The sequence below is a fragment of the Nestor notabilis genome, unplaced genomic scaffold, assembly GCF_000696875.1.
Source record: "Nestor notabilis isolate BGI_N333 unplaced genomic scaffold, ASM69687v1 scaffold1900, whole genome shotgun sequence".
Taxonomy (NCBI): domain Eukaryota; kingdom Metazoa; phylum Chordata; class Aves; order Psittaciformes; family Psittacidae; genus Nestor; species Nestor notabilis.
In genome coordinates this window covers 1-12,432 of record NW_009912248.1, presented here as the reverse complement: position 1 = coordinate 12,432, position 12,432 = coordinate 1, and the positions used below count along the sequence as shown (strand labels likewise).

General features: G+C 38.5%; 1 protein-coding gene across 1 annotated transcript; it reads right to left on the bottom strand.

Annotated features, from left to right (window-relative positions):
* Nucleotides 1–545: 545 nt before the first annotated feature.
* On the bottom strand, nt 546–5,675 carry LOC104399696 (sorting nexin-20-like). The gene is made up of 3 exons (XM_010018415.1): nt 5,510–5,675; nt 3,736–3,887; nt 546–1,319 (listed from the first exon to the last, which is right to left on the bottom strand). Exons 1-3 carry the CDS (start codon nt 5,673–5,675, stop codon nt 651–653), a joined length of 987 nt encoding a protein of 328 aa, XP_010016717.1. The 3' UTR covers nt 546–650.
* Between the last annotated feature and the right edge of the window lie 6,757 nt (nt 5,676–12,432).

Sequence of the window (12,432 nt, the reverse complement as noted above, 5' to 3'; positions counted from 1 at the left end):
AAAACTACAAAAGGGAAGCATACTCCCTCATCTCTGACAGAATGACTGTTGCTTGTATAGTAGGCTTCTATTGAATTTGATTGTAAACCTTTCCCCCAGGTTCTCCTACCCACAGCAATTGACAAGTGGGAAGAGGACCAATCCCATCATTCTCCGAAAAGGAAAAGTGCTGTTTGACCAGGCTTCAGCTGGAGGACTAAAAAACTACAATCAGTGTCTGAAGATGGATCCTTTAGATTGCATTGTCTGAGAAGGTGTTTCTCTTCTTGAAAGAGTTTCCACATAAGCAAGCAATGCTTCTGATTCTGCAGATTCTTAAGTGCTTTATTCATTTTATTTCATTATTCTGACTTTTCACAGGAAATATAGGCTATTTTCAAAATAAGCAAATCATAAACAATTTTTTGTTCCAAATTTGTTTCCAAAAACCTTAATAAGCTTAAGCGCTCTTCATATTTGTAGAGTAAGTATAATACTTTCCAACATAAATGTAAATGTCCGTTTTGAACATAGAAAATATTTATTTTTTGTTCTATTAACATAATGCTATGTTAGCCAAACAGGTAATTTCCAGTTCTTATTCTTTCAAGGGCTTGTGTTCAGGAAAAGAAGCTGACAGCTTTGATCTTTAAAGAAATTGTTTCTTGTATTCATTGTACATACTCGCGAACTGCAAGTTCTTTCAGGGTAAAAATACGAATGGGATCTTTTTTTGCCTTCCATTCTTCCAGTTTTTCTTGCAAAGACAGAAAATCCTTGCCAAGTTCATATGCCAGAGTGATCATTGTTTCTAACAATGGGATATAATACTTGTGGCTAGTATGCATACAAAGGCGCGACAGAGCTTTTTCTCCATATTCAAAGGCACTTGCTGGGTTTTCCAGGTCCTTGTGGCACACCACTATGGCACACAGAGTAGGGACAATTGACACAGGGTTGCCTCTCGTCAGCCTTGCTTGCAGACCAATGACTTCCAAAAGGATTTCCAAAGCTTTGGTGTACTGGCCACCCCGCAGGCAACCATATGCTTCCTGAAGCTCCGGCCTTGTTAAAAAATCAATAAATTTTTTTGATCTTCTGATATATTTCATAGAATATACAAGTCTCAGGTAGTCCTTGAAGGCTAATTTTCTTTCGTTGATTATTTCTTCTGTGAAGTTCCCTGTCAGAGTTTTTTTGGGAAAAGTAACATCTTCCATTTCTTCACTAAACTCCTCCAGCAGATTTCTGTGCAGTTTCTCGAAATCTGAATAGCGGCGTTCAATTACAGACTTGTTGCTGTCAAAACTCCCTGTTTGCAGAATGATGATTTTATACATCTAAACACAATAAAACAGAAAAACAAGCATGAGAAGGACCATTCTTGCCCCTGTGCAGTCAGATTTTGTCTATTATTGTTTTGAAATCTGCAGCCATCAAATTAATAATTCCTACCTCCTGCTGTTCTGTACTTTTTTCACCAGATTTAGCCTTAGAGTGTAAGTAAGTTGTAATGCACTAACAGATCCCATGCGGCAAGGTGTTGGGAATGGTGAACTAGCAGCAGGATGGCTCAAGTAAAATCACTTAACAAAGCCTTTCTGTAGCTGAACTCTGTTTATAACAGCCATGGCTGCTGCAATCAATCATCTTCAGTGAAGTGAATGGATTTCCCAGCCTTAATATTGAATGCAATCTATTTCACATTGTTCGTAATACTCAGAAATGCTGTTTGTATCAGACATTTCTAGGGATTTGGGGGTATTATTAATGCTGTGAAAGAAGAGGGAGTATTTGGCAGTAATATTTGGTGTGTGCAAAAATAAGATGGAGCAACTCCAAAGCCTTTTCTCCCCTCTAAATCATTGTCCTGTTATGCAAACTTACTTGGCATATAAATAACACCAAAAAGTGACATTCCTACAGCAATCCATTTGCCATCCAAAAACCTTCAGTAACAGCAAAGCTGTCCCACATTATCAGTACTCAAGAGTGTGTCTTCTTCAGCTCTTCACTACCCTCAAAATGACTATAATAAATGTGATATTAGCAAAATAGCTGCAAAATAAATTTGTGTGTTGTGTTGTATGAATAGATTCTCTTCTGATCCTGATCCAAGCAGAATGATGCTGAGGAAGGGCCAAATCCCTGATGTGCATAAACCAGTGGAGGTCCACTGAGGGCAGCTTTACTGCTACACTGCACACCAGCTAAAGACATGCACTGTTGACTTTGCTGGCTTCTAGACGATGACCATGTTCATATTCAACTTGACCCCATTCTCATTGAATTATATGGAAACTGGAGCCATTGTACTCATGCCAGTTGTTTTCTTTGCTGCCGTTGAAGACTGCAAACCAGTATTAGAACTAGTATCTGTCTGATTCCCTTCCTTGTTTTTCCTTAAAAAGAAATTCTCTCTTTTAATCTTCATAAATGCTCTTTACAGGCGCTCCTTGAAAGGTTTCTAAATTTCAGCTGACTTCTCTGATCTCTTTTCATTTGTAAGTACTGTGACATTTTCCTATACTTCGTCCTGCTCCCTGCTGAAAAGTGTATATATGCCTGATGCATATCGAAAACAATGATAAAAGCAACTTTTTAAGCTATCATTTTATCAAGGGCAGCTAAGTGAATAACTTACAAATACTTTTCCTTTTCTTTGTGGAGTGTGCATGAAAAAGGGATGAAATACCATTTAATTACATAATCATTCCAATTGGCTCAATTTTGTTGTAACATACATCTTTTTGCCTAGGCATGTAACTTATGACTAAGTCTAACTACTTGCACATATACTGAATCATACTCCTGCTCTCATTCAGATATACTAAAATAATTTTTAACTGTTCACCAAGTTGGATACTATTGAGTGTATGCAAGAATAGCAGCATCTAAGTAGGTGTGTATAGCATGCAACAAGATCTTAGGACAGTCTCCCAAACATTTACCCACTTCATATTCTACTAGGCTGCACCACTCAGTATCAGGAACACTAGCATGATTCCTAGCATTTTTCACCTACAGATCTCAGAGGTCCTTGCAAACAAGCAAAACATCTCTATTTCACGAGAGTACTGAAAAAGACTTGCTATAGATAGTCCCCCCTGAAGGCCGGGACCAGAACCAGAAATAAACAAGTGTCGGTACTGTGAGTAAAGATACAAAAAGATACAAAAATCCAACTTTTTCTATTGCTCTGTCCCTCACATTAATGTTTCACCTTAAAAATATGACAGAAATATGCCATCTAATGGAGCTCTAGGTAGGGAAGGGGAATGATCACAAGTGATCTAGCTGGAGGATGTCTTAGACTTTGTCAACATCAAAGAATTTTGCACTTGTGTTAAAATAAATCTCTGATGGTGAAGTTGTACAAATGCAATGCAGCTGCTACAGCAGGCTAGCTCAGTGGAAGTGTAACTATATTGATATTTTTATACTTGTGTGAATTTCCTTAATGTTGACAAGTCTCTGGGTGTTAAGGACACTCAAGCTACCAATTCACATGATATCATGTTTCCATTGCTGCAGATTTTGTGAACTGATTGTCAGAGGAGTTTTTTAGGGGCAGATTCCACCAGTTATGACCCTATGATCAGTGATAACAAGTTCTTTCTACTCAGGATGGTCACGGCTTGCAAAACTTGGCCCTCAGTAAGGCTTTCATGTAGTGAAGCATGCTGTGTGCTGTACAGACCCCTGTAGAGTGAATAAAAACTAATGACCTTCTTACATATTCATTTTTTGGCTTACCACATATTTAGATAAGTGATGCTCTACAATTCTGGTTGATGGGATTTCAAAAACAAGCTTGACTTGCTTGCACTGGCGTTTTTCATTCCTCCAGTATTCCTGAAGCTCCTTAGTGGTCATTGAAGAGTTGGGACTTAGGGATGCACAGGAATCTAAAACCAATAAATTTAGTGTTTCAGATTATAACCTTTGCTTTTGGAAAGAAAACGTATGCATTTATTGTGAAATGAAAGCCTAGAATTTTTGCTGCTATAAGACCTAAAGACTGATAAAGTAAGTGATTTCACTGCTAATAAAGACAGATCCAGATTCTTTCAGGAAAGCTATTGTGGTCTGACATTCTGAAAGACACCAAATAGTCTGCAGAATACAAATTATAGAAAAATTGCTGACAAAAATTATTGAACATCTAGGTTGTAACCTTGGGCATGGTCTAAGAGGAGGTAGGCTTCACCTTCCCAGAAACAGCCCTAAGAAAAGCTGACTCAGTCTTCTGAATCAGATGTTTCTCCAGACTTCTTTGTTGCTATAAGCAGGAGATAATACACTGCATATATTCAAGCACTGACTCTATTCAAATATTGAGCTTGTACAGTAATGGATGAAAGCTGAGAACACCCGAATGTCCTAACCCGACAGGAGAAACTTGGACATCCAGTTCAGCCAAAGGAGGAATTCTCATGTCTTCTTTTACTTTTGTAGCTAAATTGATGCCACAGTTCAGCTACAGATATTTTATATACCTCCCTCCCTTCCTCTCTCTCTCCCTTCACAGACACACGCAGAGGCATATAGACACATGGATATATAAAAATGTAGGACAGCTGATTGAAGACTTTGCTTACAGGGGAATTTGATGTAGTTTTTCAAAAGGGTGATTTCTGCCTTTGAAATCTACTGACAACAGTTTTCATCAGGTGGTGTATGGGCTAGGAAAGTGGATAAAAGAAATGGAGTATTCGTATTTCAGTGGGCACACTGGTCCCAATTTCATATCAATAATGTCTCTGTCAATGCAGTCACCTGAAGTCAGTCTGCAATATATTTAACATTCAGTCAATGGAACTGAATGACCACAAATGAATGGGAAGATAACAGTTTGATGCAGCAACAGAATTGTAAAGGCACCACAGTACTCCTTTAGTGGCCCTACTTTTACATGTTCTTAATCATTTGGCCATACAGTTTCAATTATCAAGGCCTTTGGGGTTTGGCTCAATCTCTATGAAGCATATATTTTCCTAAGAGAGGTGGTGTTTATGACATCTTTGCAGGCTGAAAATCTTGATGAGATTATATATATTTTGGATTATACATAACATTTCATTTAATAACAGATGTGAGCAATCTTAGGCATAGTGAATGTTCAGTGCTGCCTCTCCACGGGGTATTTGAGAGACTACTGATTGAGATTAGCTTCAGGCTTGGTATGCTTGTTGATATTGCCAGTAAGTTCAGATTTTGTGATATGCAGAAAGTGCACTTGAGAGACAGGCCATGTGATTATCACCATTTTGATCCCTGTGTGTAAATTAAATCTTGAATATATTTTAGGTGCATGGGATTTAAAACGAAAGCTCTCTGTGTGTATATAAACACCAGGATGTGTTTCACTACTGCCACATCATTACTTCAAGTTTAATCAAGGCTTATTTTCAGTGGAATACAGCAGTGTAAATCTGGACTACTGCAACAAATAAAGCAAAGTTTCTAATAGAAGAAGCTAATGGCATAAATAGCCACATGAAAAATAAAATTAAAGGGTAGCATCAACCTTGCAGGTCATCTTTTTCCGGGTTTTCTTTTCTCACTTGACATGAAATTTCAGCTTGGGGTTGATTTTGTTCTTTATCAGATGGACTTGTGGTAGAAAACGTAGTAATCCTGCTTACAGCTTCCAACAGTTCCCTTTCTGCTGTGAAATGCGAGTCTTGGTCCATTGCAAGGTCTCACTGAAAGATTACAAAAATGACATTTCTTAGTAGCCTGCCTTTAGAGAATGCAGTCTGGTAATCTTTTTTATTGACTTACTCATTGTTCTCTGTGAACTTGTATAAGGGCAATCACAGATTCATAAAAACTAGAGTAATAAATAGAAATATTTATGTAGGTACCAGTGAAGAACCATTTCTATTATCATTACCAAAGAAAGTGTTTGGGTATCTTTTTTGCAAACTAAAATCAAACATGAAAAACATAAGAAGTTATGTTGAATAAGATTAGGTAGGGAACTCCATTCTTATCTATGAGAATTTTGGCATACGCTTCTGTGGAGGCAGATTTTTTCTGCCTGTTATTTTGCCCTCAAGCTTGCAAGTATGAGTTCAGACGAACTAAAATCTTGGAGATAATTAGTATAAGTAGCACCCTGGCTCCCTTATGCTGCTAGAATTCACTGTTCTTAAGACTCCAAAACTGTTCATAATTACAAATTGTAGGACAAAACAGGGTGATATCTAATCTAGTATAATATTTTTTTCGTATTTCACAGATTCAAGTTCTCTCCAAAGCCTTGTCTCTGTACTAGGAGAACAAAACAATTGAATCTGACAATGGCTAGGAGGAAGGAGAACTGAGTTTTCTAATTATTATACAGAAGAATTCTCCCTTTACTTGTCCTTTAACCTATATAATGTGCTTGTAGTAGATATATATGTCTGTTCTGATATGATAGGACAACTATTTTACCAAACTTCACACAGTATACTCTTTGCTGGGGTACTGTGTTCTGTTAGTTAGCATGAGAGAACTGTTGCTCACAATTCAGTCAATGGGTGAAAATCAAATGACAGCACAACCTACTGCTACAAATGTAAAATTAATGTCCAAGCAGTGGTTATTAAGTAATGAGAGGTTTTAGGACAGGAATGTTGCTACATATCATCTTGCCTCCACTTGTCTACCACACAGTTATGCAATGCTGGATACAGAGGTGAGGAAACTTATTCAGCAGACATCCTGATTGCTGGCAAGCTGCAAGGCCATACAATGAAAAGCAACTATTTTCCCTACTGGAAATAACGGAAATGCAAACCGCTTTCCTCTAACAGAAATCCTTTTTCCTTTGCCTGGCTTGGATAAGCAAGTACAGACATGTTATCATCCTTCTTAATAAGAGCATCATGGAAACCCTTAATTTGGGACTTTGGATTAGGAGGTAGAAGTTCTTACTGTTCTTCTAGTCCTTCTTAAGATCTGCTTTCTGAACATGAAGAATAGCATTGACTGTCTAACTGCTCAGTCTTTGGAAAACCATAACAGTTTATGTCAAGAGTATATTTGTTTTTAATGTAAAGATAATATAAAATATAGTAGATTAGATATCTGAAAACAGCCAAATAAATAAAAATTACAACTCTAAGCTTGGTTTTAAGTTGGTATAGCCTCATAAGCACAATTGTATTTACGCTGAAAATATGTATCATTTTATATACATATAACTTTATATACACAAAATATGCTTGTATGTCTCTGTATATAAACACCACTTTAAAACGTGATTTGCCAGAGAAACACACTTGTAAACCGAAGAATGCAGAGGTGAATGTTACGATATACAAGTCTTCTGCCTTGAATATGTCTTGAAAACTACCTGTACTTCATAGAAACAGTTTCATTTTCACAACTAAAAATCATTATAAGCTCTTTTAACTAAGCTGCAATTCATTTTTACATATATATATATATTAAAAAAAGTCGAAACAATTCAAAACCCCTGAAACAAATTACACAGTTTTACTCTGAACAGATGCTCATCCTGTTCCATTTCAGGGTAGATGCCAGTCCAGCTGCTTCACTGAGTTGTAGGTAACACCAGAAACCAAAGTGCGCAGTGTACTCACCTCGAAACTGCTCAAGAGCTTTTAGTTGTGGTGTCTGCGTAGTTTGTGCGAAGTCACAAAAAGCCTGCTTCGCATTTTCAAAACGCAGAAAAATATGTCTGTGCTTTCTTCTAACAGGCACATTCTGTGCTTCACAAAAAGGAAGGAAGAAGCCTTGATTAAATCAGACTTCCTCATCCAATTGGCTCACTGTTTCAGTGCTGACTGATTACGCATATTTCCTATCTGTCTCAAACAGCCCCTGCGCTGTCTGCGGCCTGTTGCCTGCAGTGCAGCTCCAGCAGCAAGGGCAGGTTTGCAAACCCAAGCATCAGGGCTACACCTGCAAACATGAGGTCTGGCAGATGAAAGACTTCAACAGTAAACACAAGTACAAAATCATGGAAAACTTCTCTGCGTGGATTTCTGAAACCAGAAAAACAAACTTAGCAAAAGAGAGGTTAGAAAGAAGAGCCAAATATGTAAATGTACTTATGTGGAAAAATATGCCCCTTGGGACATCTTTAAACTACAGACTTAGCATCCAGTTCAGAAAAGAAAATGCAGCTGGGACCACAATAAATAGCCTTACTCTATCTAAACTTGCAGTTCTGACAGAAATCCCGACTTTGTGCAGTGCTTAAACATGATTAATTTCAAATACCTTGTTAATTAAAGTTCAAAAAGAAGCATTATCATATCTGACATGACTACTAAATTTGAAATGGGCTTACGTGTGTGCCTAAAATTAATCCTATGCTTAAACTCTTTGTTGAACTGAGGGCAAAGTGAAGAAGAATGATGCATTAATCCACAGGTCCTTTGGCCCAGATGATTCTTTTTGCAGTTCACTTTAGAAATTTGCTTTAAAGCATTGGAACAGCTATTTCTGGGGTGAATAATATGAACACTATCTTTTTTTAGTAATGTAAGTTTCCCCATTGCCAAAGCTCACTCATTGAAAAACCAAGTGATTTTAACGCAACACAAATGTGGGAGGCAAACATCCAAAGGACCACATGGATCCTGCCCCACACATTCCTTCAGAACAAACAATTTAAAATAATGTAAAACCAGGGCCATCAACTGGCAATGCTTCTCTTCTGCCTTATTTGCAACATAAAACAATGCCAACTTCAACTTGGACACAGTCTAAATATAGAAGTTTTGCCAAAATAGCTGTCAGAAGGATGAAAATAAACTCCCATGCAGCTACAGCCACACTGGCAAAAGCGCGAATGTAGATGCTGTTATATTGGCAGTCCTTCAGCCAGTTTAGTGTGTTCCATGCAGAAAATGATTTAAGTTATACCAGAAAAGAAATCTGTGCTTGCCAATAGAGCTCTAAGGTGTAGCTATACCAGCCAACCCTTTTAAGTGTAAGACAAGGCATGGGTTTCTGGCTTAAGTCTCATTCCTTTAAAGTTGGATTTATGGGTTTGGTTACAATTGTAAGCAAAAACTAAGGGGGATTTCAGTGCATTTCACTTATGCTGACAATTCACAGATGTATCTGAACTTTGAATTCTGAATCTGTTAATTTATTTGTTGCCAAAAAGCAATGTATTATTTTGTGATACTTAGTGCTATTATCCTGCTTTTGATAAACCTAAAAAAGGATAGCATATCAAGTATGATTTCTACTTTAAATTATTTCAGAATAAGCAAGTCCTAATCAGATGAACCTGGATCATTAAAAAAAAAAAAAGGTGAAATCTGTTACTATGAGCATGGCTGACTAAGATGAAATAATTTACAAATCAAGATGTTCTGTGAGAATTCTGCCTGCCTAAGTTTAGCCAGTTGTTATAGTCACAGCTGGTTCCTGAAGGGGTTTCTCATGCCCAGGAGCCATGACATCCGCTGAGGCTGCTCCTCCTCACCCTGCTCCCATGAGCTTGGGTTTGATCCAAACAACCATTCACTGGGACCCAGTGCTTGTAGTCTGGCAGCATTTTACTTCCTAAATGTCTACTTGATTACCACATTCAAAAAACCTGTACAGTATACAGTGGTGGTTGCTAGCATCATGTGTAACTAGTACCTTTCTCAGTTCCACTTCCAACAGTCAAACACCATGTAAAGGGTTAACAAGTGGAAAGGGGGAATTCTCACAACAGCAGCGTACCATTCTGAGAGATGGGCAAGTGCACTGACACCATCAATTTATCTGACTATTCATAAAAGTGTGGTAAATTTTAGTGCAAAACCATGTCATAGTCAGTGATGGAAAAGGGATCTTCATGCACTGGCTTGCTAAGAGTCTGTATTCTGTGAAAGCACTGATTTTGGCATACATAAAGAACAGTGTTAAAATGCATCTACTAATGGATATGGAAAAAGAGGGCTCTGCAATAACATAAGAGCAAGGCAAAGTTAAAATCTGAATGCTGCAGAGCATGGAAGTTGTTGTCATAGGAGTTAGGTCCTCCATGCTGCTTTAAGATGAAAGGACTCACTAGGAAGACTAACCTGAAAGTTTATGTCTAAAACTTGGTAACCAGCAACCAGATGAGCTAGCCTTGCAATGCCATGTTAAGGATGCCTGTGTTGCAAACCCATGTTTCTGCTTTTATAGTTAAAGAACCAGCTGCAATAGTGTAAAACATCCTGCCTTGATTTGTACCCTAGTTTGGGCAGTTCCCGTGTTCCCAGTCAGATAGATTACATAAACACAGACATGATATTTAACCATATAATACAAGCCGGTGTCAGCTTGAAAAATTGCGAGATAAATCAGTGTTACACACAACTGCAGTTTACTGCCAGATTTTATTGGCATTTTATTATAGGCATAGCAAGGTCTCATTCTTTTTCAAGAATGTGGCTGTAACAATCCTATTCCAAAATACTCTTCAGCTTCTGTTCTCAGAAATACAGCTTTGGGCAGCCTCATAGAGTCTGTGCTGCTTTCCCTCTCAGGCCCCAAACTATGAAAGTAAACCTTATTTTACCACATCATTCATTAGTGCTGTAGATAATGAGAAACAAGAAGAGGAGGCAGAAGTACCTAACGTAATTATCCAAATCCCTTTTATCACATAACTAATATTTAGAAAGTGCTGTAATGTTGTCTTTGATGCTTCTACAAGAACCTTTCCTGTCTGTATTAATACAGCTGGATAAATACCTATCATTTCCATATTTGAAGCAGCAGACGAATTCAGCTGTTCTGCATGAATAGTCTGCACTTTTGGGGTGATGTTGTGATAAATGAATACCATACTTCTCTCTTGGCACAGCACAAAATTCTGCTCCATGTTACTTATATAATGTTTAATTGTAGAGTGTAGTGTCATTTGAAGTGAAACTTGTTTACCATACTTCATTATTAGAAAACATGTCTCTTTTAACCCGAGCGTGGTTTAAACTAATTCACTGTTTAATGGCAAGTATCTTGTGCTGGTGTTACTGACAGGGTTTTCAACATGAAAGAACTGTTAGCAGGCCCGTTTTATGCTGCCAAAGCTCTGTTGTCACTCTACAACTCCTTTATACTTCTACAGGAGTACAAAGGAGCTTCAGAGTAAACAGAAGTCTTGGCCAGGCTTTCAGCTGGAGTCTGCCAGTGACACAGAGCTGTCATGAAAGCCTCATGGGTCAGTTGGGGTATGAACTTGGGCTGTGTTTCACAAGCACCATTCTGTCTGTAGAATGACACTTTTTAAATGGTCCGTGTTTTGAAATCATGGAGGGTTAAGTACATAATTACATGCACTAGAGAAATGTTTTTAATTACTTGGTTTTGAGTAGTTATTTCATGTAGTCATTCCTATCTAGTATTTTGATATTTTATTCTTCTAATGTCTCTGTCCCTTTTCTTCTCAAATATAATTACGGTGTACTCAGGCTTAAAGTTGCATTCCACGTGTAAGTTACTTATAGCCCAACTGTAAACTTAATGAAATACATGGGATTTATAGCAGACATGCTAATGCATTCTGCAGTAGGATGAAAGGCAGGCCTACGAGCAGCGGGAAATGCAGCTGCTGTGTGTAGACAGCCACCTCGAGGATCAGCAGAGAATAGCCGCGGATCACTGCGTGTCCTGCGAAGTGAAGAAACGCCAGGCACTACTCTTACTGTCTTTTCACTTCTCTTTATTCTTCAAAACCAAAATGAGCCTTTAAAATACAAGTGACTAAATAAGTGACTAAATAAAATGATTAGTGTCATAAATGATTCCATAACAGATGGCATCTCACCGTTTCCTCAGGAGTTTCCAATGAACTCCCGCTGGTTCCTGACACTCAGACCGCATCCTTTCCATCCTGCTCGCGCCGGGACCAGCCAAAGCCCGTGCTGTGCCTCTCGAGCCTCCTGTCAAGAGCCGTGGCAGCGGCACACAGCGCTTCCGAGCTGAGAGGGGCACCCAGCCCTGACCTGGGGTGCGTTGGGCCTGCTTGCTGACTCCCTCTAGACCCTGGAGATCTGTAGCGAACAGCATTGACTAGAACACGTTTTTACTTTGGGATGTTGAACTGCGCATGCTCCTAAATAACACACAAACGCGTATTAAGGGAACGTTAAAGATGCTAAGAAATGAGGAAAGTGATTATTTGTATGTCAACATTATAGTAGCCACATTAGGTACGTGGTCACAGGCTATTCTTCCCAAAGATGCTTCTTTGTACGAAGCCCGCTTCTAGCAGCACTACATTTCAGAGTGTATTTAAAATGGAATGGTGCTTTAAAAGCACCAGTTTAGAAGACTACGTGATTATAAAATCTTCTCTAAAAATAAACACAGTCTTCTGGAAACGCTGCATGCATGAATAGAGGGTTTAAACATAACCGCCCTGCTGAGCAACACTCTACTCCGGCGTTTCTTCTCTCATTCGTTGCTCAGGAAGGTCTCTCGGTGCGTAAACCCCGC

Coding starts and splice junctions, on each gene's coding strand:
- LOC104399696 (XM_010018415.1), bottom strand. CDS start 5,675: ATGGACCAAGACTCGCATTTCACAGCAGAAAGGGAACTGTTGGAAGCT. Junction 3,888..5,509: donor GGAAAAAGATGACCTGCAAG/GTTGATGCTACC, acceptor TATTGGTTTTAG/ATTCCTGTGCATCCCTAAGT. Junction 1,320..3,735: donor ATCACTTATCTAAATATGTG/GTAAGCCAAAAA, acceptor TATTGTGTTTAG/ATGTATAAAATCATCATTCT.